The 26,658-nt window shown below is 22.3% G+C and overlaps 2 protein-coding genes and 3 non-coding genes across 10 annotated transcripts in view; 3 read left to right on the top strand and 2 right to left on the bottom strand.

Annotated features, from left to right (window-relative positions):
* Nucleotides 1-96: 96 nt before the first annotated feature.
* LOC122507894 (aromatic-L-amino-acid decarboxylase-like) lies at nt 97-6,313 on the bottom strand. Its single transcript, XM_043620883.1, has 9 exons — nt 5,812-6,313; nt 4,822-5,054; nt 3,611-3,844; nt 3,386-3,515; nt 2,646-2,906; nt 1,722-1,839; nt 1,515-1,605; nt 1,185-1,385; nt 97-640 (listed from the first exon to the last, which is right to left on the bottom strand). Exons 2-9 carry the CDS (start codon nt 5,020-5,022, stop codon nt 329-331), a joined length of 1,548 nt encoding a protein of 515 aa, XP_043476818.1. The 5' UTR covers nt 5,023-5,054; nt 5,812-6,313; the 3' UTR covers nt 97-328.
* A 2,804-nt stretch (nt 6,314-9,117) lies between these two features.
* Nucleotides 9,118-26,658, bottom strand: part of LOC122507893 (aromatic-L-amino-acid decarboxylase-like) — a 186,786-nt gene continuing 169,245 nt past the window's right edge. For 5 of the 6 annotated variants that reach the window (XM_043620876.1, XM_043620879.1, XM_043620882.1 and 2 more), the window contains exons 7-14: nt 17,815-18,031; nt 17,291-17,524; nt 13,873-14,002; nt 13,298-13,558; nt 10,712-10,829; nt 10,549-10,639; nt 9,908-10,108; nt 9,118-9,589 (exon numbers count right to left, since the gene is read on the bottom strand). In XM_043620876.1, the coding sequence (XP_043476811.1) occupies nt 9,275-9,589; nt 9,908-10,108; nt 10,549-10,639; nt 10,712-10,829; nt 13,298-13,558; nt 13,873-14,002; nt 17,291-17,524; nt 17,815-18,015 (1,551 nt within the window). In that variant the 5' untranslated portion in view covers nt 18,016-18,031 and the 3' untranslated portion in view covers nt 9,118-9,274. Of the gene's footprint in view, nt 9,590-9,907; nt 10,109-10,548; nt 10,640-10,711; nt 10,830-13,297; nt 13,559-13,872; nt 14,003-17,290; nt 17,525-17,814; nt 18,032-21,353; nt 21,821-26,658 lie in introns of those variants that run through there. The other variant, XM_043620878.1, reaches the window with a different exon arrangement.
* Nucleotides 14,103-14,174, top strand: Trnap-agg. The gene has a single exon. It is a non-coding gene; the product is annotated as a tRNA-Pro (tRNA).
* On the top strand, nt 25,751-25,822 carry Trnap-ugg. The gene has a single exon. It is a non-coding gene; the product is annotated as a tRNA-Pro (tRNA).
* Nucleotides 26,083-26,154, top strand: Trnap-ugg. The gene has a single exon. It is a non-coding gene; the product is annotated as a tRNA-Pro (tRNA).

Genomic DNA, 26,658 nt, shown 5'->3' with positions numbered 1-26,658 from the left:
GTTTATTATTCTAAAAAATTTCGAATTACAGAAATTAAACAGTAAATAATTTATAAATAGATATAATTAGTCATAGAGTGAATAATAAATTAATTTATTCAAATAATAATGAAAGGGAATTAAGAGGGAAATTTAACAAGAAACCCCAAAAGGGATTTTTTTTCTAATGTTATTTTTTTTTTTTTTTTGCTACAAAGAATCATTTTTCCTTTGATTTGCTAATAAATATTTCAATCTACAATTAATATATATAAAAAATAAAAATAGTATAAAATAAAGTTTTTTTTTTATATTCCACAAGTGAGATTTCACTTTTCTATAGATAATCTCAACGGCATCTTTTGGGAATTTTTTTTCTCTTTTGTTTCTCATTGAATTTGATGGCAATTTCATCATCTGCCTGATCAAACGATTCACTTTCACAAATTTGAATTTTTATCGCGAGCGATTTCATTGGAAGTAGTTCCGTTGTCAATTCACTGATTTCATTCCAAGCAAAATGTATGTCATCCTCACGTGAAAATTCACTGCATATGACGAATCTTATTACCATTCTTTTGTGACACGTTGCGGCAGTTACGTAAATATTTCTTCTTTGTATTAATCGATCGAATAGTTGTTTCGTCAAAGAATCATCGCCCTGTAAATAAATCGCAATTAATGAAAAGAAATTAATGAAAAAAAATTTTTAAAAAGAAATTTAAAAGAAAAATTAATAAAAAAAATTTTTTTTTAAAATTAATAAATAAATTAATAAAAAAAATTTCAAAAAAGAAATTTAAAAGAAAAATTAATAAAAAAAATTAAAAAAAGAAATTTAAAAGAAAAATTAATAAATAAAAAAAGTAAACAAAAAATTGAATAAACAAATAAATAAAAAGTAAATAAAAAATAAAAATAAAATAAACAAAGTAAAGAAAAAGAAATAAATAAAATAAAAAGAAAATAAACAAGTAAATAAAATAAACAAAAAGAAAATAAACAAAATAAGTAAATTAGTAAGTAAAATAAAGAAACAATAAATAAACAAAATAGATAAAAAAATAAACAAAATTAAAAAGAAAACGAATAAACAAAATAAATAAAAAAAATGAAATAAATAAAATTCCTATAAAAATTAAATCATAAAATAATTAATTTCATATAAAATCAATAAATTTTGCATAAAAATAAAGATTTTTTACCTTTATTCTAAAGCAAACAATTGCCATAACAGCTTCAGTGACAACTTCAAATCTATCGTCCGATTTGACCTGCTCTTCAAAAAGTTGAGCCAATTTTATCGAATTACGAATATATTTTTGAAGTCCCTCGACTCCATACAATCGTAAAACGAACCACAATTTCAGTGATCGAAAACGACGAGAGAGCTGAATTTGCCAATGCTATAAAAAAAAGATTATTACTATTATTAATAAAATTTTATTTTATGAAGGAAAAAAAAATGTTCCAAAAAAGATTATTATTATTAATAAAATTTTATTTTATGAAGGAAAAAAAAATTTTCCAATTACCCTATAATCAGGAACTAATCCTTCATTTTCGTGAGCCAAATAAATTCTATCCACATTGAATGTATCAGTGAGCCACTTTGAATCCTTAATCCTAAAAAATTACCAAAAATTAATTTTTGTCGTAAAAAAATGAATTTTTAAAATTTAAATTAAAATCGTTTTTCGTAGACACATTTTTTTTTTATTAAATTAAAAATGATAAATTACCACAGGGCAGAACAATCGAAATTAACGAGAAGCCATTTGTGTGGATTAAAATCAAATGAATCTGCGTACTGTACACCGGACATTAAGTAACGATATTCGGGACAAACAAATGAAGCGCCTGTAATTTAAATTATTTTCATTAAATTATATGTGAACAAATTTTCTAGAATTGGAAATACTTTTTTAAATAATGAATAAAAAATAAATAAAAAGTAAATAAATAGTAAAAAAAAAGTAAATAATAAATTGAACTATAAATAAAAAATTAAGAAATTAATAAAAAGAAATAAAAAAGAAATAAAAAAGAAATAAAAAATAGAAGAAGTCAATAAAATATAAATAAATAAAAAATACATAAACATTAATAAAAAATAAATAAAAAATAGAACTAAAATTTTTTTTAAATAAATGAAAAGTAAATGAAGCTATAAAAAAAAATAAAAAAAATAAATGGAAAATAAATAAAAGTAAGTAAATAAAATATAGATAAATAAAAAAGACACAAACATGAATCAAAAATAAATAAAAAGTAAACAAAAATTAATTAATAAATAAAAATCAATGAAAATATGAATTAAAGATTAAGAAAAATAAAAATAAATAAAAATACAAATAAAAAATCAAAAACATAAATAAAAATAAATAAAAATAAATAAAAATAAATAATAAATATATTATAAATAATAATACAAAACAAAAATAAAGAAAATAAATAAAAATAAGTAATAAACAAATAATAATACAAATAAAAAATAAAAAAAATAAAAAAAATAAATAGAAAATAAATAATAATAAGTAAATAAAATATAAATACATAGACGAAAAATACACAAACATGAATAAAAAATTTTTAAAAAATAAATAAATAAATAAATAAAAATATCTTGCACTTGTTGAAGAGGAATTAATTTTTTTGGTAAATACCCGCGTAAGCAGCATCAATATGCAGCCAAATATGATGTTCATTGCAGATTGGTCCAATTTCGTCTAAATTATCGAAAGCACATGTGCCAGTCGTGCCTAAAGTGGCAATCACGTAACATGGAATTAAACCATCGTTTATATCTTTTTCAATGGCTTGCAATAATGTTTCTCCTCGTAAACTACATTTTTCATCAGTTGGCAATAATCTCATTGGCATTGCTCCTAAAAGTCCACTTTTCTCTGTTGAGGAATTCGACTGATCTATTGTGCGAGAATCACGAAAAAACAGTTAACCCTTTTTTTCACTCCAAATATTATTTTTCAATTTTCTATCATTTTACTTTCATTCATCCGGATAAAAAAATCCCCCGAAAAACAATTTGAAATTTATTAAATTTAATTAATTAAATTGCAATTTTAAATTAAATGAATTTAATTTTAATTGAAAAAATAATTGTAATTAAATTATAATTTTAAATTGTAATTATAATTATATATTTTTTTTTTATAATTTTACTTGAAAATGTAATTCTAATCAAATTGCAAATTTTATAATCAAACGAATTTGATTTTAATGAAATTGTAATTCTAATCAAAATTGTAAATTTCATAATACCTAAAATGAATTTGATTTTAATTTAAATGATTAATTTTAAAAATTATAATTCCAATAAATTTGCAATTTTAACGAAAAAAAAATTGATTTTCAATTAAATTTGAAAAAATCTTCTTTTCCTTACCGGAAGTGTAGGCAATTAATTTCGATCTAATTAGTCCCTCGTCCCAATCGGGATGCAATAATTTCATTCGTCGTACTGTCCGCTCACGTGCTGCCAATAAAACGACAAATATTGTTTCACTGGCGGATGTCTAAAAAAAACATAAAAAAAATTAATTAAAAAAAATATTTGAAAAAAATAACTAATTTATATAAAAATAAATAAAAACCGTAAAAATTAATTTACCTGAATGACACCGCCCCCGGGTCCTTCACTGCAATTTAAAAATTCCTTTGGCAAATCTAACAATTTTCCTAACCAATTCATAGTGACGACTTCAAGTTCCGTGCAAGCCGGCGAGGAAATCCAGGAAAATCCTATACAACCAATTCCTGCGCTCAGCATTTCGCCCACTATTGAAGGATACGAACTTCCGGCGGGATAAAATGCGTGAAATTGTGGCGAGTGCCAGTGTGTCACCTATATTTTTTTTTCAATTGATATTTTGTTAATTAATTTTCTAATTTGGAAAAGTTAATTTTTCAATTTAGAACAATAAATGAATTTTTTAATTTGGAATGATTAATTAATTTTTCAATTTAAAAAAATTGATTAATTTTCCAATGTAAATCAATTAATCAATTTTTTAATTTGGAAAAATTAATTTTCAATTTGGAACAATCAATTAATTTTTCAATTTAGACGAATTTATTAATTTTGCTTCTGTTAATTAATTTTCCAATTTGGAAAAATTAATTTTTCAATTTAGAACAATAAATTAATTTTTTAATTTGGAATAATTAATTAACTTTTCAATTTAAAATAGGTAATTGATTAAGTTTTCACCTTAAATGAATGAATTAATTTTCTAATTTGGAAAAATTATTTTTTCAATTTAGAACAATAAATAAATTTTTTAATTTGGAATAATTAATTAATTTTTCAATTTAAAAAAACTAATTAATTTTTCAGTTTTAAACAATTAATTAATTTTCAATTTTGAACAATCAATTCAATTTTCAATTTTGCTTCTTAATGATGAAGCATTGTATTTTAATTTTAAATAATTAATTTTTTTTTTTTAATTTAGAACAATTAATTAATTTTTCAATTTAGAATAATTCATGAATTATTTCATTTGGAACGATTAATTAATTTTTAATTTAGAACAACTAATTAATTTTCTAATTTGAAACAATTAATTAAATAAACTAATTTTTCAATTTAATACAAATAATTAATTTTCTAATGTGAAAAAATTAATTAATTTTTCAATTTAAAACAAATAATTAATTTTCTAATGTGAAAAAATTAATTAATTTTCTAATTTAAAACAATTAATTAATTTTCTAATGTAAAAAATTCTAATTAATTTTCTAATGTAAAAAAATTAATTAATTTTTTAATTTAGACAATTTTTTTTCAAAATATTTATAATTAAAGTTTAAAAAACCTACACCTGGCATAATGACCCTCTCGATGTCCTTAAGGACATCCTGCCAGGATTCTGGTTCACTTGGCGCCTCTGCCGGTACCAATCGACTCAAATATCCTGGCTTGACACACGGAAGGACATTTCGATCCCTCAGGGTTTCGTTATAATTTATTATATAATCTATCACAGCTCTACTGAAGTCCCGAAATCCCTGACTGTCCATTTTCAAAAATAATTGCCCTTTTTATCAAAAATCTAACAAAGAAAAAATTTATTTCATTATTTTAATTCCTGAAATTTATCGAAGGTTAACAATTTTCCGATTAATGTTTTTTTAATTTTTATTTTACTCCTTACATTATATATTTATTAATAAATTACTATTATTTATTAAATTATTTATTAACTATTGTTATTATTATTATTATTAATATTTTTTATATTTGTACAAAATACATAAAAAAAATTATACGTTATAACTATTTTTTATAATTCAATAGTTTAAAGCACAATAATTCAAAGTCAATAAATTATTGACAGTAAAAACAAAAAGTTATAAACAATTTTGGTATGTTCTTTCCTTTAAGTAATTGATATATAATAGATAAAATTAATTTAATTGTAATTAATAATTAATAATCAATTAATAAATAATCAATTAATAAATAAGAGTAAAAAATAATAGTGATAAGTTTTTAATAATAAGGAGTAGATAACAATAACAAATTTTATTTATTTAACTGTATATTATTTAACAGTAATTATTTGCTTATTTATTAATTTGTTATTTATTATTTTTTAAATTGTTATTCATTATTTTTTAATTTATTAGTTAGAAATAAAAATAGAAGAAAATAAAAAAATACTAACAATTATATTAATAACTAATAAATTAAAAAATAATTATTATACACTTAATAATTATTACTATTATTTAATGACATTATAAATTTATAAAATTTATTTAAAAATTATCTGTACAAGTATATTTTCATCAAAAGACTATAATTACCTTCAATAGAAACAATTTGTCATTCGGAAAAATATCTTCACTGAATTCCAATTTTTTCAAAAAATTTTATTTCAACACAAAAAATTAACAAAACATTTTAATCACTTTTCCTAAAAGTTTCTTATCCATTTCACCAAATAATTTCCGTTCATTAATTTATTAATCACACAAAAAAAATGCAATTTAAAAAAAAATCTATTTCCAAAATATTCTCGGTTCCGGAAAATTGTTTAATATTCAAAATAAAAATAATAACAAATTGTATTTAAAAATATTAATAATAATAAATAAGAAAAAAAATTAGTTTATTAAATAAAAGAGCGGAAAAAGAAATAAAACAACAGTTCTCGACTTTGAAAAACAAAAAAAAAAAAACAAAAAATGCTAACTAAGGCGCAACATTGTGAAAATCAAATGCCAACAAAATTTCTTTTCAAATGGAGAGAAATGACGATCTGAACACTGACAAGTGATCGAGAAGACTGTGAAGAAGTCTTCTTAAAATCTAAATAATTAACAGCTTCCATTTGAGACTTTCTTTCCTGAGGAAGGCGGTTACTCAATAAATTTAAATATAAGCCTTGGTCCCTTATAGGAAGAATGTGCCAAAAAAGTCGAAAGTAAATGAAAGTCAAGAATTCTCCTAAATTATGTGTCATTGGGTCATTACTTTCGAAAGCAGTTTAAAAAAACCACTAATTACACAAATGTGGATAGAACACTGCAAAAAAAAAAATAAATAAATAAATAATAAAAATTATTTCATATTTATTTTTTACTCTTTCACCTGGAATGTTATTGTTTCACTAATTGCGCGAGTATATTCAATTTCCCTCCCCGCAGAATCAATAAAAGAAAACAAAAACAATAATAAAATAAATAAACGAATACTTGCCTTTTTTAAACTTTCTAATTATTTAAACACTCTTGTTGATTATGCAACAATCAGGATGCACATTTAGAATTTAACTTTGGGGATAAATTTCTTCAATTGCTTCCTTCCTTAATTCAATCATTCACTATTTTTTTCTTAACTTTTACGATCGAAAGTGAATAATTCAAAATAATTCAAAACAATGTTCAATTTATAAGCGATTAGTACCAATTTACTAATTTATATTTAAAATAATGAATACTAATTTTTATTACAAATTGCTAATTAATTATTAATTAAATTAATTAAATTAATTAAATTACTAATCAAAATAAAAAATTATTAATTATATTAATTAAATTATTAATCAAAATCGTTACTATACAAATTTGAAATATCAATTATTTTAATTGCAGACTTCGCACTCGATAATTAATTTTAAAAAAGTTGCAAAAAGTAGCTTTCAAACTAAAAAAAAATAGTAAAAAGGTAGCTATTGAAAAATTAAACTTGACGACCAAAAAAAACTCGATTTAGACACTTTACGAAATTGACAAGAATTACATTCTATATTTTATTTTCCTGACTTTTTTCTAATTTTCATTAAAAATTTTTACTTCTTTCTTATTCTGCTAAAAATTGAATTGCTAAAATTGCTAAAAAAATTCATAAAAGATTTAATTTAAATAATTGAAATCCTGAGAAATTTTTATTATTCATGAAAAAAATTGAATTCTTCCGAAGATTTTTACAAAAAAATTCTTAAATAATTGAATTATGTTTGGAAATTTTATGAAAATAGTAGATATTGAAAATCATTGAATTGCGAAAAGTTTTTAAATAAATTAAATTTTACAAAGAATTCTATTAAAATTTTTGAGAAAAATTGAATGTCTGTGAAAAATTTTGTTATTTTTGAAAATAATTGAAATTTTGCAAATAATTGTACTTTTTCAAATATAATAGAATTTTTCCGAAGAATTTATTAAAATTTCAGAAAATAATTGAATCCTTTGAAAGTTTTTGTAACGAATTAGGAAAGAAAATTGAATTCTTTCGTGAAATTAAATTCCTGTAAAGTTGTATTAAAAATTACTAAAATCTTGCGATGAGTTTTAATATTTACAAAAATAATTGAATAGTTGCAAAGAATTTTATTGAAATTTTCAAAAATAATTGAATTTCTGAAAAGAATTTTATTATTTATGAAATAAATTAAATTTTTGTGAATAAGTTTATTAAAATGTTTTAAAAAAAATTGAATTTCTGTGAAAAATTTTGTTATTTTTGAAAATAATTGAAATTTTGCAAATAATTGTACTTTTTCAAATATAATAGAATTTTTCCGAAGAATTTATTAAAATTTCAGAAAATAATTGAATCCTTTGAAAGTTTTTGTAACGAATAAGGAAAGAAAATTGAATTCTTTCGTGAAATTGTTTTGAATATAATTGAATTTTTGCAAGGAATTTTACTATTTGCAAATATCATTGAATTTTTCGAAGAATTTATTAAAATTTTAGAAAATAATGGATTTTTTTCGAAAAATATTAAAAATAAAAAAAAATGGAATTCTTTCATGAAATGTTATTAAAATTGTATTAAAAATAAATAAATAATTGAATTTTTGCAAAGAATTTTACTATTTACAAATAATAAATAAAATAATAATAATAAAGAAAAAAAAATAAAGAAAACGACTCAAATACATTTTTTTTAGTGTCACTCTTAATAACGGTAATTCCAAATTGAAATTTGAAAACAGAAAAGTCATTGACTTATTCATTTTTGGTGATTAAAATGATTTTCCTCAATTTTTAATTTTCGATAAAAGTTAACGGGACATTTTCACATGAATATCAAATTTTCAAATGCATCACTTTCTATTCAGGTAAATTTACGAAAAAAAATCTGACGAAATAATTTTTTAATTACATTCGATAATGAACGTTAGTTTTAAATTAAATGTCAACAAATTATAAACAAGTAAAATCCAACGGTAATCATTTAAATACAATTATTATAACACTATTGTTATAAAATTTTTTATAACATTTCTGTTTTATTTTTTGTTCTAATTTATTAAAAATTATTTATACTTATTATTTATTTCCATAATTTCTTTTAATTTATTATAATCAATAATGTTGGTTGTTTCGTTCGTCAATGGAAAATATTAAAAACATACTCAGAATTCTTGAATTTTATATACAAATTATTTTATTTTCGAAACTATTTATAAACTACTTACATATTATTAAATAACAAAAAAAAAAGATTTTTTGCACTAAAAATACTACTACTTAATTATCACAAAAAGCTTTACAATGTCGAGAATATAATAACTTATTTATTCTCAATAATAAAGTAAAAAAAACTTTTTAGTACAAAAAAAAAACTTTTTTCATACTAAAAAGTTTTTTTCTTTCCGAAAAATTAAAAAAACTGATTCGTTTTTTAATAACAAAAAAAAATTAATACTTCATTTTGTCAATTATTATTTGCTCTGAAAAATTTTCATTTTAAAAAAATTAATACTTCAATTTGTCACAATTATTATTACGCTGGGAAAATTTTGTTTCCATTTATTCAGGAAATTGTTGGCGGCTCTTTTTCAGAATCAATTTTAAGGCCCTCGAATTTTGTCACTCTGTCCCCATTTTCTTTGGTCATTGGTTCATCATCTAAAATTGAAATCTTCAAAGTGGGTTTAAAATTCTGTACAATTTCTGAGGCCTCACTGATAATTTCATTCCAGGCAAAGTGAATGTCTTCCTCTTTACTAAATCGACTGCACACCACAAATCTCACTATTAATTTTTCCCTATATGTCGCTGCAACAATGTAAATTTTCTTCCTTGCCGATAAACGATCCAATAGTTGTCTCGTTAAATTATTGTCGCCCTTAAGGAAAATAAATTGCAAATTTTACTTATTTTCAAGGAAAATAAAAATCATTTTTTTTGTTGAAAATAATTTCAAAAATAAGAACTTAATTTAATTAATTAATTAAAAACTGAAGTCAAACTTAATTTTTTTTGTTGAGAATAATTTCAACAAAGAAAATAAGAATTTAATTCAATTAATTAATTTAAAATTGAAGTCAAACTTAATTTTTTTGTCGAGAATCATTTCAACAACAAAAAATAAGAAATTGTTTGGAATTATTTTCCATGAAAAAAAAAAGAATTCAAAAGAGAGTAATTTTTCATTTTAATTTACCTTCATTCTGAAGCAAATAAGACCCATTGATACTTCAGTAACAATTTCAAAACGACTATCTGATTTGACAAGATTTTCAAAAATTTTTGCTAATTTTATCGTGTGACGAATGTGTTTTTGAAGACCCTCAACTCCATATAGTCGCAGAACAAACCAAAGTTTCAGGGCTCGAAAACGTCGTCCAAGGGGAATTTGCCAATGCTGTAAGATTTATTTTTCAATACAATAAGTAGAATTAAAAAAAAAATAATTCGAATTCAAATTATACTCGAAAAAAAAAATTTATTCTCTTCAAATTTAACCATTTTCAGCTCTATATTATCAAATTTAATTTCAATTCAGAAATTTATTTCAATCAAATAATTTTTCTTTAAATAAAATCAATAAAATAATTCGAATTTGTCTGAAATTATTTTTTCATTAAACCAAAGAAAATGTATTTGAAATTTCAGTATTTGCAGCAAAGACAATATTACTATTATTTTTTAATGAATAAACATAATTAATTAATTGCCATGAACAAAAATTAATTAACACAGAAAGAAATCTATTATTTGATAATAGACAAAATAATAGTTTTATTTGAATAAAAATAATAAAATTAATTTTTTCCCAGTGTAGTTATATTTTTGAAAAAATACCCTATAGTCTGGAGCCAATCCTTGTTTATCGTGGGCCAAATAAATCCTGTCCACATTGAAGGCGTCAATCAGACAATTTGAATTTTTCACCCTTAAAAAATAATGCAGGTAAATTTACGATGAAAAATATTTAAATTCTTAAAGAATCATTAAAACTATTTACCACATGGCCGAGCAATCAAAATTAACAAGCATCCACTTATGGGGATTGAAATTAAAAGAATCTGCATATTGTACACCTGACATCAAATATCTATATTCTGGACATACGAAAGCTGCACCTATAATTACAAAACTAAAATTAATAATTAAAAATACCACCGACAAAATTATCAATTATAATTTAATTAAAAATACCGCACCGACAAAATTATCGATTATGATATATAATGAAAGAAAGAGGAAAAAAAAGCATCGATTAAAAATACCAGGAAAATATAATTATCAATTCGAGGTATGATATATGGTGAAAAGAAGAACAAAAATGCAAATTATGATGAATAATTTTTAAGAAGAGGTGATAGTGATTAGAATTATTAAAAATTCAAGTATTTATTTGTTCCACTTGTCCAAGTAAAATAAGAGGACATTTTATGCTTAAAACTATGAGTTAAATTTTTATAACTACAAAACATGAAGATATCGATAATTATATTGCTTTCAAATTTCAATATTCAATTATTATCTAAAATATTAACTGACAATTATTTTTAAATCAATTTTTATTAGAAAATTCCACGAGGATGCAATAATTTAAATTAAAAAATCAATAATTTATTGAATAATTGAATGTTTCTTAAAATTTAATTTCCATAAAGAATTTTATGAAAAAATTTCTAAATAATTGAATTCTTTCGACGATTTTTAATAAAATTTTTAAGAATAATTACATTTTTCGAGAAATTTAATTAAAATAATTGTATTAAAAATAATTGAAATTCTGCGATGAGTTTCATTATTTGTGAAAATAATTGAATCCCTATAAGAAGAATTATATTATTTTTGGAACAATATTTAATTTTTGCGAAGAATATTATTACTTTTGAAAATAATTGAATTTCTGCAATAATTTCTAACTTTTTCAAAATATTAAATTTTTTTTCGTGCTTTTAACTAAAATTCTTCTACAAATGCATTATTTTTAATAATTTTTTAACTCTACTCAATTATTCATTTTTGAAAAAGTTCTTTGAGAATTTTCAAATTCATTTGTTTACTATTCAATTTTACCAAATTTCAATTATTCGTAAATGCTTCAATAAAATATACATATATTAGAAAATAAAAACTTTAAATAATTTCAACAAAAAATTCAGATTTTCAAAAATTTTAATTTGAAACCTTGTCAAAATTTAATTATTTCTAAAGATTCACGCTCCAATGCTTTCAATATTCAATTATAATTTAAAATTTTAACTGAAATAAATTTTTAAATCAATTTTTATTAGAAAATTCTACTAGAATTCAATTATTTAAATACAAAAAACAATCTATTTTTTTTTTAATAATTAAAGTTTTGCGTACAATTTTATTAAATTTTTTCTAAATAATTGAATTTTTTTTGAAAATTTTATTAAAATAGTATATTTAAAAATCATTGAATTGAGGAAAATTTTTGAAAATAATTGAAATTTTGCCAAGAATTTTATAAAAAATTTTTGAAAATAATTGAATTTCTGAGAAGAATTTAATTATTTTTAAAAATAATGGAAATTTTGACGAGAATTTAAAAAAATTTTTGAACATTTTTACGGACTTTAAGAAAATTTTCGGTCCGTTCGAAACCAAAAATTAAAAGTTGAAATATTTATTTCATCAAAAAGCCAAAAATTCGATTAATAAATTCGTACTTTTGCTTTTTGAGAAAATTAACATTTGAACTTTTAATTATTATTGAATAAAATTTTTATTTAAAACAAATAAAAAGTCTAGTTGGTTCTGAGACAAATATACATTTATTTAACTCAAATAAAATATATTTGATTTAAATAATATTTTTCTCTGGGTGTAATGTTATACCATTATTTCTACAATGCTGTTGTGCAATATTTAATGGCCTTTTGTGATAATTTTGCTGTACGTAAAAAAGAAAAAAACGATTGATAATAACAAACAAAATTTTCAAGATGATTATAAACAAAAGTGCAAAAATGATAACAAAAAAGGTGATAATAATTATTATGGCTATGATGTTTAACAAAAGGTACCAAAAGTGTAGTGTTTATTCACAACAGTGAATCCATATTATCAATTAAAAAGAAGTAATCAGGGAGATGATAATAAGAAGATGATAATGATTATGGTGTTAATGATGATAATGATTATGATGATAAAACGAAAAACAAAAATGCTGCAAATTATGATTACTATATTTTTGAAAAAGCTGATAGTGCGATAATGATCTTGATGATGATGATGATGATAAAAAGGAAGAACAAAAATGCTGCAAATTATAATTACTATTTTTGATGAAGATGATAATGGCAATGATGATAAATGAACAAAAATGCTGCAAATTATGCTAATATTATTTTTAAAGAAGGTGATAATGATTATGATGATGAAAAGAAGAACAAAAATGCTGCAAATTATAATTACTATTTTTGAAGAAGATGATAGTGATAATGATGATTATGATGCTGAATCATGAAGATGGTACATAATCATCAAAATTTGCTGCTGATGATGACGATAATTATTATTATTCCAAATTTTCTCTAATTTTCAAAGAATAAAAGAAGAAACTAACCAGCATAGGCGGCGTCAACATGCAACCATAAATAATTATCATTACAAATTGGACCAAGTTCATTGAGATTATCGAAAGCACAAGTGCCGGTAGTTCCTAAAGTAGCGACAACATAACAGGGAATGAGTCCAGCATTCGTGTCGTTCTTGATAGCATCCAATAAAGTGGATCCACGTAAACTGCACTTATCATCCGTTGGTAGTAACCTCATGGGCATTGCTCCCAAAAGACCGCTCTTCTCCACCGAGGAATTCGATTGATCTGCATATTTTAAATTAATTACACTTTCCTCCTTTACCATATAACCTTACAATTAATAATTGCAACCAAAAACTCTACAATACCACACCAAATGCATAAATACAAATTTACACAATTCTCAAGAACAAAAATTCGAATTTAAATTTAATTTAATTTTCAAGAAATTTAATTCAAAATTTATTTTTAAAATTTATTTCTAAAATTTATTTCTAAAATTTATTTTTAGTCCAGAATTGATTTTCCTTTTGAAAATAGAGTGTATACAAGCGGCGGGTAAATGAACGAGGTAGAGAGAGAGAATATGAATAAGTTACCGGATGTGTATGCCACCAGCTTGGATCTTATAGTACCCTCGTCCCACTCTGGATGCAAACTTTTAACACGTCTTACGGTTCTCTCTCTGGCAGCTAATAATCCGACTAAAGTAGCTTCACTCGCAGATCCCTACGATTATTAGTTAATTATTTCACTAATTAATGAGAATAATTAAATATAAATATTCACCAGAGTATACTTCGAATTTTAGTGATTGTATATATATAGCGGCTCGTTGGTCTAGGGGTATGATTCTCGCTTAGGGTGCGAGAGGTCCCGGGTTCAAATCCCGGACGAGCCCATTTTTTACCACTATTTCTTATTGCTTTTTTTTCTATTTTTTGCTATTTTATCTTTCTATTCTTTATTAATATTTACTTTACATCATTTACTCATTTTAATATTTATTATTTTTTTTAATATTATTCAATCCTTTCAATATTTATTAATATTTCTTTAATTTTTTGCTATTTTCTCTTTTTATTCTTTATTAATATTCATTTTACATTATTTACCCATTTTAATATTTATTATTTTTTTTAATATTATTCAATCCTTTCAATATTTATTAATTATCATTAACTATATTAATTTCCGTTTTTATTCATTCTGTCCCGTTTCTTAATATTTCTGTAGAAAATTCTCAATTTTCATTTATTGTTTTATTATTTTTATTTATTTTTTATTATTTTCATAATTTGCATCAATTCTATTTCTTAATTTCAATTGTTTTAATAAAATTCAAAGTTTAGTAAAAATAAAGGAAAAAAATGTTTATAAATTATATTTGTCAATTAGAAAATTTAACTGAAAATTAAACTGAAAATTTTTGAATTTTTAGAAAATAAAGGAAAAAGTTTTATTGAAAAAAAAAGTTCTGTTAAATTTGTTTACGAATATCTTTAATTGTAAAATTATTCGAAAACAATAATTTCTTTTTTCAATGTTTTAAATATTTAATTATTATTATTTTTCCATAGGAATTAAAATTCTTCCAAACATTCAAATTCAAACCTTTTTGAAATTAATGAACTTTAAAAATATTGTTGTAAAACATAAAGAAAACGATTACTCCGAGTCGAAGACTCGGAGTGATCGTTTTCTTTATGTTTTATAATAATTAAAAATGATCGAGTGTTAAAATCATTATTTTATATTATAAGAATATTGTTACTGTAACGTCTTAAACATTATTTTCATATTCTATTATTTAAAATTTTAAATAAAATTCATTTTCAAATCAATTATTTATTGAATAATTGAACATTTCTTAAAATTTAATTCTTATAAAGAATTTAATTAGCAAATTTTTAAATATGACAATAAACAATTTTAATTTAATTTCAATTTAATTATCAATAATTTAGTTTTTTTTCATTTTAATATTTTCCAATTTAATTTTGTAAATTTATTTATTTTCTATTTTTTGTCGATTTTTATTCTCATTTAATTTACGATTAAATATCAATTTTTCAATATCAAATTATATCTACATTGATTTTATTTATTTTTAAGTTAATTCAATTAAATGAAATAAATAAAATTTACTGTTTCACATATTTTTAAACTTTAATTTAATTTTTCAAATTTAATTTAATTTTACTTCAATTCTCAATTAAATTTTTTTTAATTTCCATTAAAAATGATTTAAATATTAAAGTAAATTTAAAATTCAATTTAATTCAATTTAATTAATATTTATTCATTTATTTATTTATTTAATTAATATTAAACAAAATTCAATATAAATTGTATGAAATTTAATGAAATTTAAACAAAATTCGAATTGAATTAGAACTGACAATGAGATGAACAGAAAGAATAAAAAGAAATTAAAATTATAAATACATATCGTGAATCATAAAAATGATTGTCGGAGAGAAAAAAAATTTTTATGTAAAACAATTACGTAACTTTGCAGCCGATACTTGACGATAGAAAAAAATGATAATCTGCGATTTTTAAATAGTCAATAGATTTTTTAGTCATTACAATTATTTTTTTTTTTGTACTTTTAAACAAAGTTTTCAGCGCACCTGTCTTTATATATATATATATTTTTTAAATTATTTTACACGTGAAACATTTTACAACGGCAAAAAAAAACAACACTCGTTTCTTTAAGACTTTTTTAAAAATTTTATTTGTAAATTTAATTTCTTTTTTTTTATAGTAAAAATTTATTGGATAATTAAACAACTTTTTTTTATTCTTATATTGTAAACAATGCGCGGTATTGTTAAAAAACAAACATTATTTTCCTTCAAATTAAACATAATTAATCAATTAGCTTAATTTTCAATTAATTAGCATTTTTTATTTATATTTAATATATACAATATTCAGTGTATTAAATAAATAAACAAATTACAAAAAATTACAAAAAATTACAAAAAATTACAAAAATTACAAAAAAAATTTACAAAAAATAAATTACATAAAATAAATTACAAAATCCATGTTTGAAGTATTAAATTGCGACAAATTGTTGACATTATTTGGATCTAATCATAATTTAATCCAAATTTTGGTATTAATTTTGTTCAATTATTATTCATTTATTTTATATTTATTTATATTATTATTTATATTTATTTTTATTATTGTTCATATTTTATTTTTTACAACTTTTTTTTACTATTATACTATTATATTATTTTTACTCTTATTATTTTCTTTATTTATTATAATTTCTATTATTTGGATCCAAATTATGGTATTTAATTTAGTTCAATTATTATTCAATTATTTATTATTATTGTTAATTTATTTTTTACAACTATTTTACAAATTTTACTACTTTATTATTTTTTTACTTATTAATTATTATTACTATTATTATTTTTTATATTTATATTTTTTTTTAATTTCTTTATACCAATTTTGACAATTTTTAAGAAAGAAGTCCTTTAATACGAATTCAACAAACTTGAAAAATTGTTTCAAATACGCTGAAAAAAAATTGATTTGATTCAAATAACCGATTATTTATTATTAAATAAATATTTATTGGAATCAAATAATTGTTATTTTAATCAAATAAATTTGAATCAATAATTTGAATTTTAGCCAATAATTTCAGTATTTAAATTTTTGTATTATTTTTATTAATAATATTATAAAATATTAATTAAAATAATATTGAATTTAATTCAAAAAAATTAAAAATTATTTGATACAAAGTAAATATTTATTTGATAATAAATAATCGGTTATTTGAATCAAATAAATTTTTTTCTCAGTGTAAAATGAAATTTCAAAAACAAAATGAATTTTCAAAGTGGGAAATATTTTTATAAAAGAGAAGAAGAATTTTTTCGACAGAATGTTTTCGATGGAAAATATTTCGACTTGGAAAATATTTCGTCCAAGTTAAAAGCAAATTAGACAAAAGTAATTTTATTGATTTTTAATTACCTGAATGACACCGCCACCTGGACCTTCACTAGAATTTAAATATTCCTCAGGTAAACCCAATAATTTCCCCAACCAATTCATTGTAATCACTTCGAGTTCCGTACAAGCCGGCGATGAAATCCAGGAAAATCCAATGCAACCAATACCTGCACTCAACATTTCTCCAACAATTCCAGGATATGAATTTGCGGTTGGATAATAAGCGTGAAATCGCGGCGAATTCCAATGTGTAATCTATTGCGGAAAAAAAATTATTTTTTTCCATTCTTTTTCAAGAAAAAAAAAAAAACTATATAATAAATTAATAACAAGGGAATAATATTTTGAAGAAAAGAATAATTATTAAAAATAATTTTTTCTACATTGCTCACAATTTTTTTTTCCTCCATTAATAATAATTATAGTAACTTTACTGAGTTACGTTTACGTACGTTTTAAAAATAAATTGCATACGGATTAATTAAAATGATATAAAAATCAATAAAGCAATTAGAAGAAGCAGGTAAATAAATTAATGTAATTACACCAGGCATAATGACACGTTCAACATCCTTGAGAACATCCTGCCAGGATTCTGCTCTACGTGGCGCTTCATTTGGTATCATTTCACTCAAATATCCTGGCTCTACTTTTGGCAATACATTTCTCTCTCGCAAATTTTCATTATAGTCGGCAATATAATCGACCATGGCTTTGGCAAACTCACGAAACTCCTGATCGTCCATTGCTTAAGGAAAATGTCTGAAAATTTTTTTTTTAATTTTAATTTTTGTCAAATTTTAATAGAAAAAAGCCATTTTCTCCAAAGAAAAATTTTTTTTAACACGAGACAATTTTATCAAAAAGCAAAAATGTTTTTTTTATTGAAATTGAAATAAAAAAAGCCATTTTTGGCTTTTTTCAAAATGGTTTTATTTTAATTGAAATTGAAATAAAAAAACCATTTTGGCTTTTTTTTTATTCAAATTGAAATAAAAAACAACCATCTTGGCTTTTTTGATTGAAATTTTAATAAAATTAATAAAAAAAAAGCCAAAATGGCGATAAAATTGTCATGGGAATGATTATTTTTTTTTTAAAAAGGAAGAATTTTGAAAAGAGAAAAAATAATCTCATTATGTTAATTAAACTGATGACTATCCTCATTTTTTCTAAAATGATTACGTGAAAGAAAATTATCAGTTTTAACTAATGAACATATACTATAACGGAAGACTTGTTGATTCCAGAAGCATTATTCACTAATAAATAAAATAAATATTCATGAGATGTTATGGATTTTGCCAATTATTATACGAGAGACAAAGAGAGGTCTAGCCGATTAATTGCATAAACATTTTCAAATTGTTATTAATGTTTACCGCACTTTTTCTATTTCTAATCTAATTCAAGATTTTTTTTTTTTTAAAGTCAGAGAATTATATAATTTATGTTAAACTCTTTTTTTTTTTACAAAAGTTGTACTGGATGAGAAATTTACTTAATTTTAATAATCGATCATTTTGCTATTGTCAAATAAATATTTGGTTGAATCAAATAAATATTTGCTTGAATCAAATAAATATTTGCTGGAGTCAAATAAATATCTACTTGAAACAAATAAAAAACTACTTCAAACAAATATTTTCTTGAATCAAATTGAAAAATTACTAGAAACAAATAAATATTTGCTTGAATAAAGTAAATATTTGCTTGAATCAAATAAAAAAGTATTTGAAACAAATATTTGCTTGAATCAAATAAAAAAGTACTTGAAACAAATATTTGCTTGAATCAAATAAAAAAGTACTTGAAACAATTATTTGCTTGAATTAAATAAAAAAAACCACTTAAAACAAATATTTCCTTAAATCAAATAAATATTTGCTTGAATCAAATAAATATTTGCTTGAATAAAGTAAATATTTGCTTGAATCAAATAAAAAAGTACTTGAAACAAATATTTCCTTGAATCAAACAAATATTTAATTGAATCAAATAATTTTTATTAAAATCAAATAAATTCCATTTGCGAACCAATAACTTCAGTATTTGAAGTAAATTCAATTTAATTGATTTAAATAAAAATTATTCCATTCAGGTGAATATTTATTTGAAAATAGATAACTAATCGGTAATTTGAATAAAATAAAATATTTTTCAATGTAATAATAATTTCCTATAACTTAATTAACCGACAATTTAAATATTAACTAACAAACTAATTTTATCCGAAAATCGTTCAAATCGACTCCTTATAATTTTCAAAAATATTTATTTTCGAAACTGTCAATTAAATTGAATTTAAAAATTATGTAGTTGTTAAAAAAATTAATTAATTCTTCTTAAACAAATTAATAATTTGTACAAAAAATTAATAAATAATTATTAAAGAAATTAATTAACAATTTTTCAACTAATTATTTAATAATCAGTAAAAAATTAACTAATAATTGTTAAGTAATAATTTTTAAGAAATAAATATGTTACAAAAAAGAAGCAATTCTTAAAAAAAATATGTATCGTTAAAAATATTAAAGAATAATTTGTAAAAACATAATAAATGGTGAAAAAATCAATAATAATTAAAAAATATGTTAAAAAAGTAATTAATTGTTAAAAAAAATTAATCAATAATTAATAATAATAAGTAAATGAATTAATTAATCCCTCTTTCATATTTTGCCAAATTTTTCGATCCAATAATTAATAAATAATTTGTGAAAAAAATTAATAGTTGTTAAAAAATTCCTCTTCCATATTTGCAAAAATTTTTTGATCCAAAAATTAATTAACAATTTGTGAAAATAATTAATAGTTGTTAAAAAATTCCTCTTTCTTATTTGCAAACATTTTTTGATCAAAAAATTAATTAACAATTTGCGAAAAAAATTAATAAGTGGTAAAGAAAATCATAACTGTTAAAAAATATATTAAAAAACTAGTTGTTGAAAAAGTCAACCAATAATTAATTAATAAATAAAATAAATTAATTAATTCTATTTCCATGTTTATACCAAATTTTTCGATAAAAAAATTAATTAATGATTTGTAGAAAAAATTAATAATTGTTCAAAAAAAATTAATAAAAAAATATTTTAAAAAAAAATATTCAAAAATATTTTCCAAAATTAATTAATTGTTAAACAAAATTAATCAATAATTATTAATAAATAAATTCTTCTTCCACATTTGCCAAATTTTTTGATCCTACAAAATTAACAAAATAAAAAAAATGTTTTACTTTTGCATTTCAATGATTAATGTGATTCTTTCTGGAAGATGATTGCGACGGGAAATTTAATGCGAATTCATAGAAAACTTTCTCCTACTTTCACTAGGAATCATAATCAAATTTCAAATATTACCATTATTATGATAATAATACCCGTACAATAAATATACGATTCTCTTTAAAATAATAATAATAATAATAATAATAATAATAATAATAATTTTTTTCTTTTTGCAAAGAAAAAATTCTAATTCTATTATTACATGACGATCAATTATTTCTTTATTTTCTCATTTAAATTGTGATATTCGCTAGAAAACAAATCGATAAATATTAACATTTTACTGATTGTTAACGCCTGCCAACTATAATTTATTAAATTTTTTCTCTTTCATTTAATTTCTCTTTTATCTCACATTAATTAATTTATTCATTTATATAATTTTATTCATTGTAATTAATATTTATTTTTATTAATTTTCTTTTTATTAATTTTCTTTTTATTAATTTTTGTAATATTAATTTCTGTGATATTAATTTTCGTAATATTAATTTCTGTAATATTAATTTTCGCAATAAAATAATTGTTAATAATAATTTTTGCAGTATTAATTTTTTTTTAATATTCAATTTTTCCTAATATTTATTTTTTTTTAATATTTATTTTATCCAATACTCATTTTTTCAATAAAAATTTTATTTTTTACTTCATTTTGCTTCTTCATGAGGAAGCTTTGAATTAAAAACTTTCTTGTCCGGCACTAATTATCAAAATTCCCCCTTCATCAAACACAAATAATCAAAATTCATTAATTAATTCTAAAAAAATAAAAGTGACCAAAAACTCACCAAATCCGTTATTAAAAATGAAACTTTTGGAAATATTTCTCACAAACACGCGTAAGAGAACAAAACCAAAGGCAAAATACGGAAATGAATGAAGACAATGAAAGAAAAAAAAAAAGAAAAAATATTTCGTTCACATTAGGATATGAGTAGAGCAGAAGTAACAATGTAATTCCACAGCATGCAACCCTTTCCTTTATATATCCCCTACTTGTTGGTACATTCATCTTCTATCTTTTATTATATATATTTATCGTCACAAAGTCGACCTTGAAAAAAATCTAGACAAGAGCGGAAAACAAAGATTTTTTCGGCCCCTCCAATATATAAGCTACCATATTTCGCAATCTATCGACAATTCGTTATGTTAATTTGAATTTATTTTTCCAACAACGGGAAATAAAAATTATTCATCCTCAGTGCACTGTGCAATTATTCAGATAAAACAGGTAAATCGAACATCAGCCTTCATATGCGAGTGTGTCTCCATTACAATTTTCCCGCTCTTTTTAGTCAATTTTTATTAAATAATACACATTTTTTTAAATATGCAACAAAAAAGGGGGAAAAAAGATCATTAATCACTGGTATTATTAAACATCAACTATTTTTAGATCGTGAAACTTTAAAATAAATGTTGAAAAGAGTAAATAAAATTGTTATCATGATGTCCATTCATGTTTGTCGACATTGCTAATAGTTGCCAAAAATGGTTACTGCTGGGAATATTTATAACATTGGTGACTGTAATCATTAGTATGCAGCAATATTTGTACATTTACCAAAATTACTGTTACTTTTGGTACCATTAATTTTAGCTACTATTAATTTTGGTACCATTAATTTTGCTGCCATTAATTTTTCCTACTGTTACTTTTGGTACCATTAATTTTAGCTACTATAAATTTTGATGCTATTAATTTTTGCTCTCATCAATTTTTCCTGCTGTTACTTTTGGTACCATTAAATTTAGCTACTATTAATTTTGGTACCATTAATTTTAGCTACTATATTAATTTTGGTACCATTAATTTTGATGCTATTAATTTTTGCTACTATTAATTTTAGCTATTATCTTTGCTGCCATTCATTTTTCCTACTGTTACCTTTGGTACCATTCATTTTAACTACTATTAATTTTGGTACCATTAATTTTGTTGCTATTAATTTTTGCTACCATCAATTTTTCCTACTGTTACTTTTGGCACCATTAATTTTAGCCACTATTAATTTTGGTACCATTAATTTTGATGCTATTAATTTTTGCTACCATCAATTTTTCCTAATGTTACCTTTGGTACCATTAATTTTAGCTACTATATTAATTTTGGTATCATTAATTTTGATGCTATTAATTTTTGCTACTATTAATTTTAGCTATTATCTTTGCTGCCATTCATTTTTCCTACTGTTACCTTTGGTACCATTCATTTTAACTACTATTAATTTTGGTAGGGGAATGTAGTCAAGGTTGGCCTACTGTCTAGGTAGGCCACTCGCGTTTTTTTGTCAAGTTCACTAGCGCCACCTACGCGCATTTTTGTCGAAGCTTGTCTTAGTGAAACCTAACTTTTTGTTCAATTACATTTTCGGAAAATCGAAAATTGTGTTTTCTGTGACGTCGGTACAAAAAAAGCTCAAAAAAAGTTTTGTGCATAATGTGAAAAACCATTAATAAAAGATAAAAAACAAATTGAATCGTCAAGGCAAGTATGCAGAAAATTTGTGGGACTCATGGTTGAAAGGAAAACAAAGTAAAAAATCGAATCCCGAAACGTATTTCTTTATGGTTACAACAATTCGGTAATGTTACTTACTGTCAAGGTCGGCCACTATGTGTTTAAAATGCGCAAAGTTGAGGACGAGCTACTTCATTTGCAAAAACTGCAATTCTGTATAACTCATAATATAATTGATCATCTTATTAATATTTTTATTTAATTTTATTAATATTTTAGTGCAAAACTTTTTTTTATTTATATTTATTTTTTTATATTGTTTATTGTTATTATTTTGTTATTTCATTAAGTTACAAACTGTAAACAATAAAGAATCAATTTTCCGTAACTCCAAACATGTTATTTTATTTTTTAACGATTAATGCCCTTTGAATTTTAAACATGGCCGACCTTGACTGTAATGGCCAACCTGGACTACAAATTTTTTTTTTTTTAAATCTTTATAACTTTTTCATTTTTAAACCTGTCAATTTACTTTGTACAGAAAAAATGTTCCTATTAAACAGGACTTTCCAACCATATACTTCAATTGTCCAAATTCATTTTTAAAAAAAAGTTATAAACAAAAGTCAAAAAGGTGGCCGACCTAGACTATGTTCCCCTACCATTAAATATGATGCTATTAATTTTTGCTACCACCAATTTTTCCTACTGTTACTGTTGGTACCATTAGTTTTAGCTATTATTAATTTTGGTACCAATAATTTTACTGCCATTAATTTTTGCTACCATCAATGACGAGATCAATGATAATTAGCTATAAAATAATTACCAATGATTAATAATAATTGTTGTGTACAATGGTGAACAATCATTACTAGTTATTTGCATTGATATAGTCTTCTACAATCATCATTATACTAATAATGGTTGCTGACAATAAGAAACGATTAAAATCGGTATAACAATTGAAATCTGTAACTACCAAACATTATTGGTGACAAACGTTATTGGTAGCAACCAGTATTAGTAGCAACCATAGAATTAGCAGTAACTAATAATAATTTGAACCAATAATAGCAGCAACCATTAGTAGCAACTTGTAACATCAAAAGTCAGATTCGATATGCAACCAGCATTAACAAAAAAAAATTGGTAGCAACCATAATATTATCAGTTACCAGTAGTAGTACCAATCATTATATTTACAGCACTAAAGAGCACTAAAGAGTGACTCTAAAAAATATTTGCTACCATAAAAAATTACCGTGTAAATGATTTGCACTACCAACAATTTTCGATTCTAAACCATTTTTGGTAACAATGTTTATTACTTTTATATCAAAAAGAGTTGGTAATATTGTTATCAAGTCACTGTTGGTTACTGCACTAAAAAAACATCAATAACCATAAAAGATTCGCTAATAATATTTGTGTTACCAAAATTTTTATGCAGACAACCTGTAGTTATCTTCATAAAAGTTTTGCTCAACAAACATCAACCAATTATTTAGTTGCGTCAAAATTATTACCAGTGCTAATACTTACCATTATTAGTAACAGTACGTATTCTTTGTCGACAACAAAATTTATAAAAGTAACTATTAACGTTGATAACTAACAATGGCTTTAACTAATATTGTTGGTTGTTGCTGTTGCTATCATAATCACTAACATGATTATTTAAATATTTATTAAATAATCCCATTATTTATGTTAAAAATAATGGTTTTTAGTTAACTTATAAGTAACAGTACATGATATTATCAACAATTGTTGATATCTTTTTAATCTGTAAAAATATCGCAAATACTTACTTACCTGTTGTGCAGGTTTTCAACATTCCACTTAAAAATCAAGTTTTTGTAAGTTTATCAAATTGAGACAAAAAGCATATCAAAATTGTTGCATCGCAACAATTTTGATATGTTTTTTGTCTCAATTTGATAAATTTAGAAAAACTATTGATAACATTGTTCATTCAATACAAAAATCGCTTTTTAAATCGCATTTAAATTTTACGAGTCTCAATTTTACGTAAATATCCCAACTGTTCAAAAAAGAATATTTCTGGGTCAATGAACAATTCACAATAATGCTCTTACATGTTCGAGGTCATTGTCACTCTCTCGATCAATGATTAATTTCCGGATAAGAAGAAGAAAAAATTACCCAGTGTATTCTGAGAAGAATTGTCTTCACGTATTAAATACTTTTCACAAATAGTCCACTAATATTAGTAGACTATTTGTGAAAACTATTTTTTATAGTGGACTACAGTTGAGTAAATATACAAAAAAAAAATAAAAATAATATCGTCTCAATGAACCATATTTGTGACTTAATGATACAATCATTTCAAAGAAATCATAAAATTACTCTCCTTACTTGTGAATAATGACAAAATCATTGCAGTAATTTGACAGCAGATTATCTCATTATCTAATATCCACATCATAATGCAATTAACAAATATTGTCTGTATTACAACTGTCAAGATGAATAAAACATTAATAAGACTCTGAAAACGCATATTATAACTATATATACATAAAAAAAGCCGAAGCAGCGGTTTTCAGTAAAACGTCACGTGAAAGGAATAACGGAATAAACGTTTGTGTCTGTGTGTGTGTTGTAAAGTAAAGTTTCGTAAGTGAAATGACATAAATAAAACGATTTTTTTTCAACAGATCTTTTCGAGTGGATTTTCTTAAGTATAACGGCTCGTTGGTCTAGGGGTATGATTCTCGCTTTGGGTGCGAGAGGTCCCGGGTTCAAATCCCGGACGAGCCCACTTTTTTAACTTTAGCAATTTTTTTTTTATTTGCTATTTTTCCTTTCCTATTTTTTTCCAGCAAAGAAAAAATTAACTAATATTTATATTACATCTACAGAGATGAATAAAAAAATTAATAAGACTATGAAGACGTGACGTGAAAGGAATAAATTTTTGTATTGATGTGTATTGTAACTAATGTTTCGTAAGCAAAATGACACAAATTAAAATAATCTTTTTCTACAGATCTTTTCGAGCGGATTTTAATAAATATAACGGCTCGTTGGTCTAGGGGTATGATTCTCGCTTTGGGTGCGAGAGGTCCCGGGTTCAAATCCCGGACGAGCCCATTTTTTTACCTTTGGCAATTTTTTTTGCAATTTAATTTTTTCTTTAGTTAGTAAAAGTACTAAACGGAATTAGTAAAAAAAATTAAGAAAAACAATATGCATTATTGGAATTATTTAAACAAATTACATCCAGAGGAGATATTTTTGATTCAAAGCCAACTAAATTTTTCATTTCCTGCAGAAAAAATTTATTTGGTTCAAAATAAATTTTCTTTGCTTAAAATACACTTTATTTTGTTAAAATAAATTTTAATTAGTTCAAATAAATTTTATTTGGTTCAAAACAATTTTGTTCAGTTCAAATAAATTTTAATTGGCTCAAATAAATATTTATTTAGTCCAAGTAAATTGTATTTGGTTCAAAAAAATTTTAAATTTCCTCAAATAAATATTAGTTTAGTTCAAATAAATTTGATTTGGATGATATAAATTTTAAATTCCTTTAAACAAATTATTTTTCGTTCAAATAAATTTTTGTTTAGTTCAAAAAAGTGTTTTTCACT

Source organism: Leptopilina heterotoma, unplaced genomic scaffold (assembly GCF_015476425.1).
Source record: "Leptopilina heterotoma isolate Lh14 unplaced genomic scaffold, ASM1547642v1 Lhet_52, whole genome shotgun sequence".
Lineage (NCBI taxonomy): Eukaryota > Metazoa > Arthropoda > Insecta > Hymenoptera > Figitidae > Leptopilina > Leptopilina heterotoma.
The sequence above is the reverse complement of the archived record's forward strand: the minus strand, read 5'-3'. Positions and strand labels throughout refer to the sequence as shown.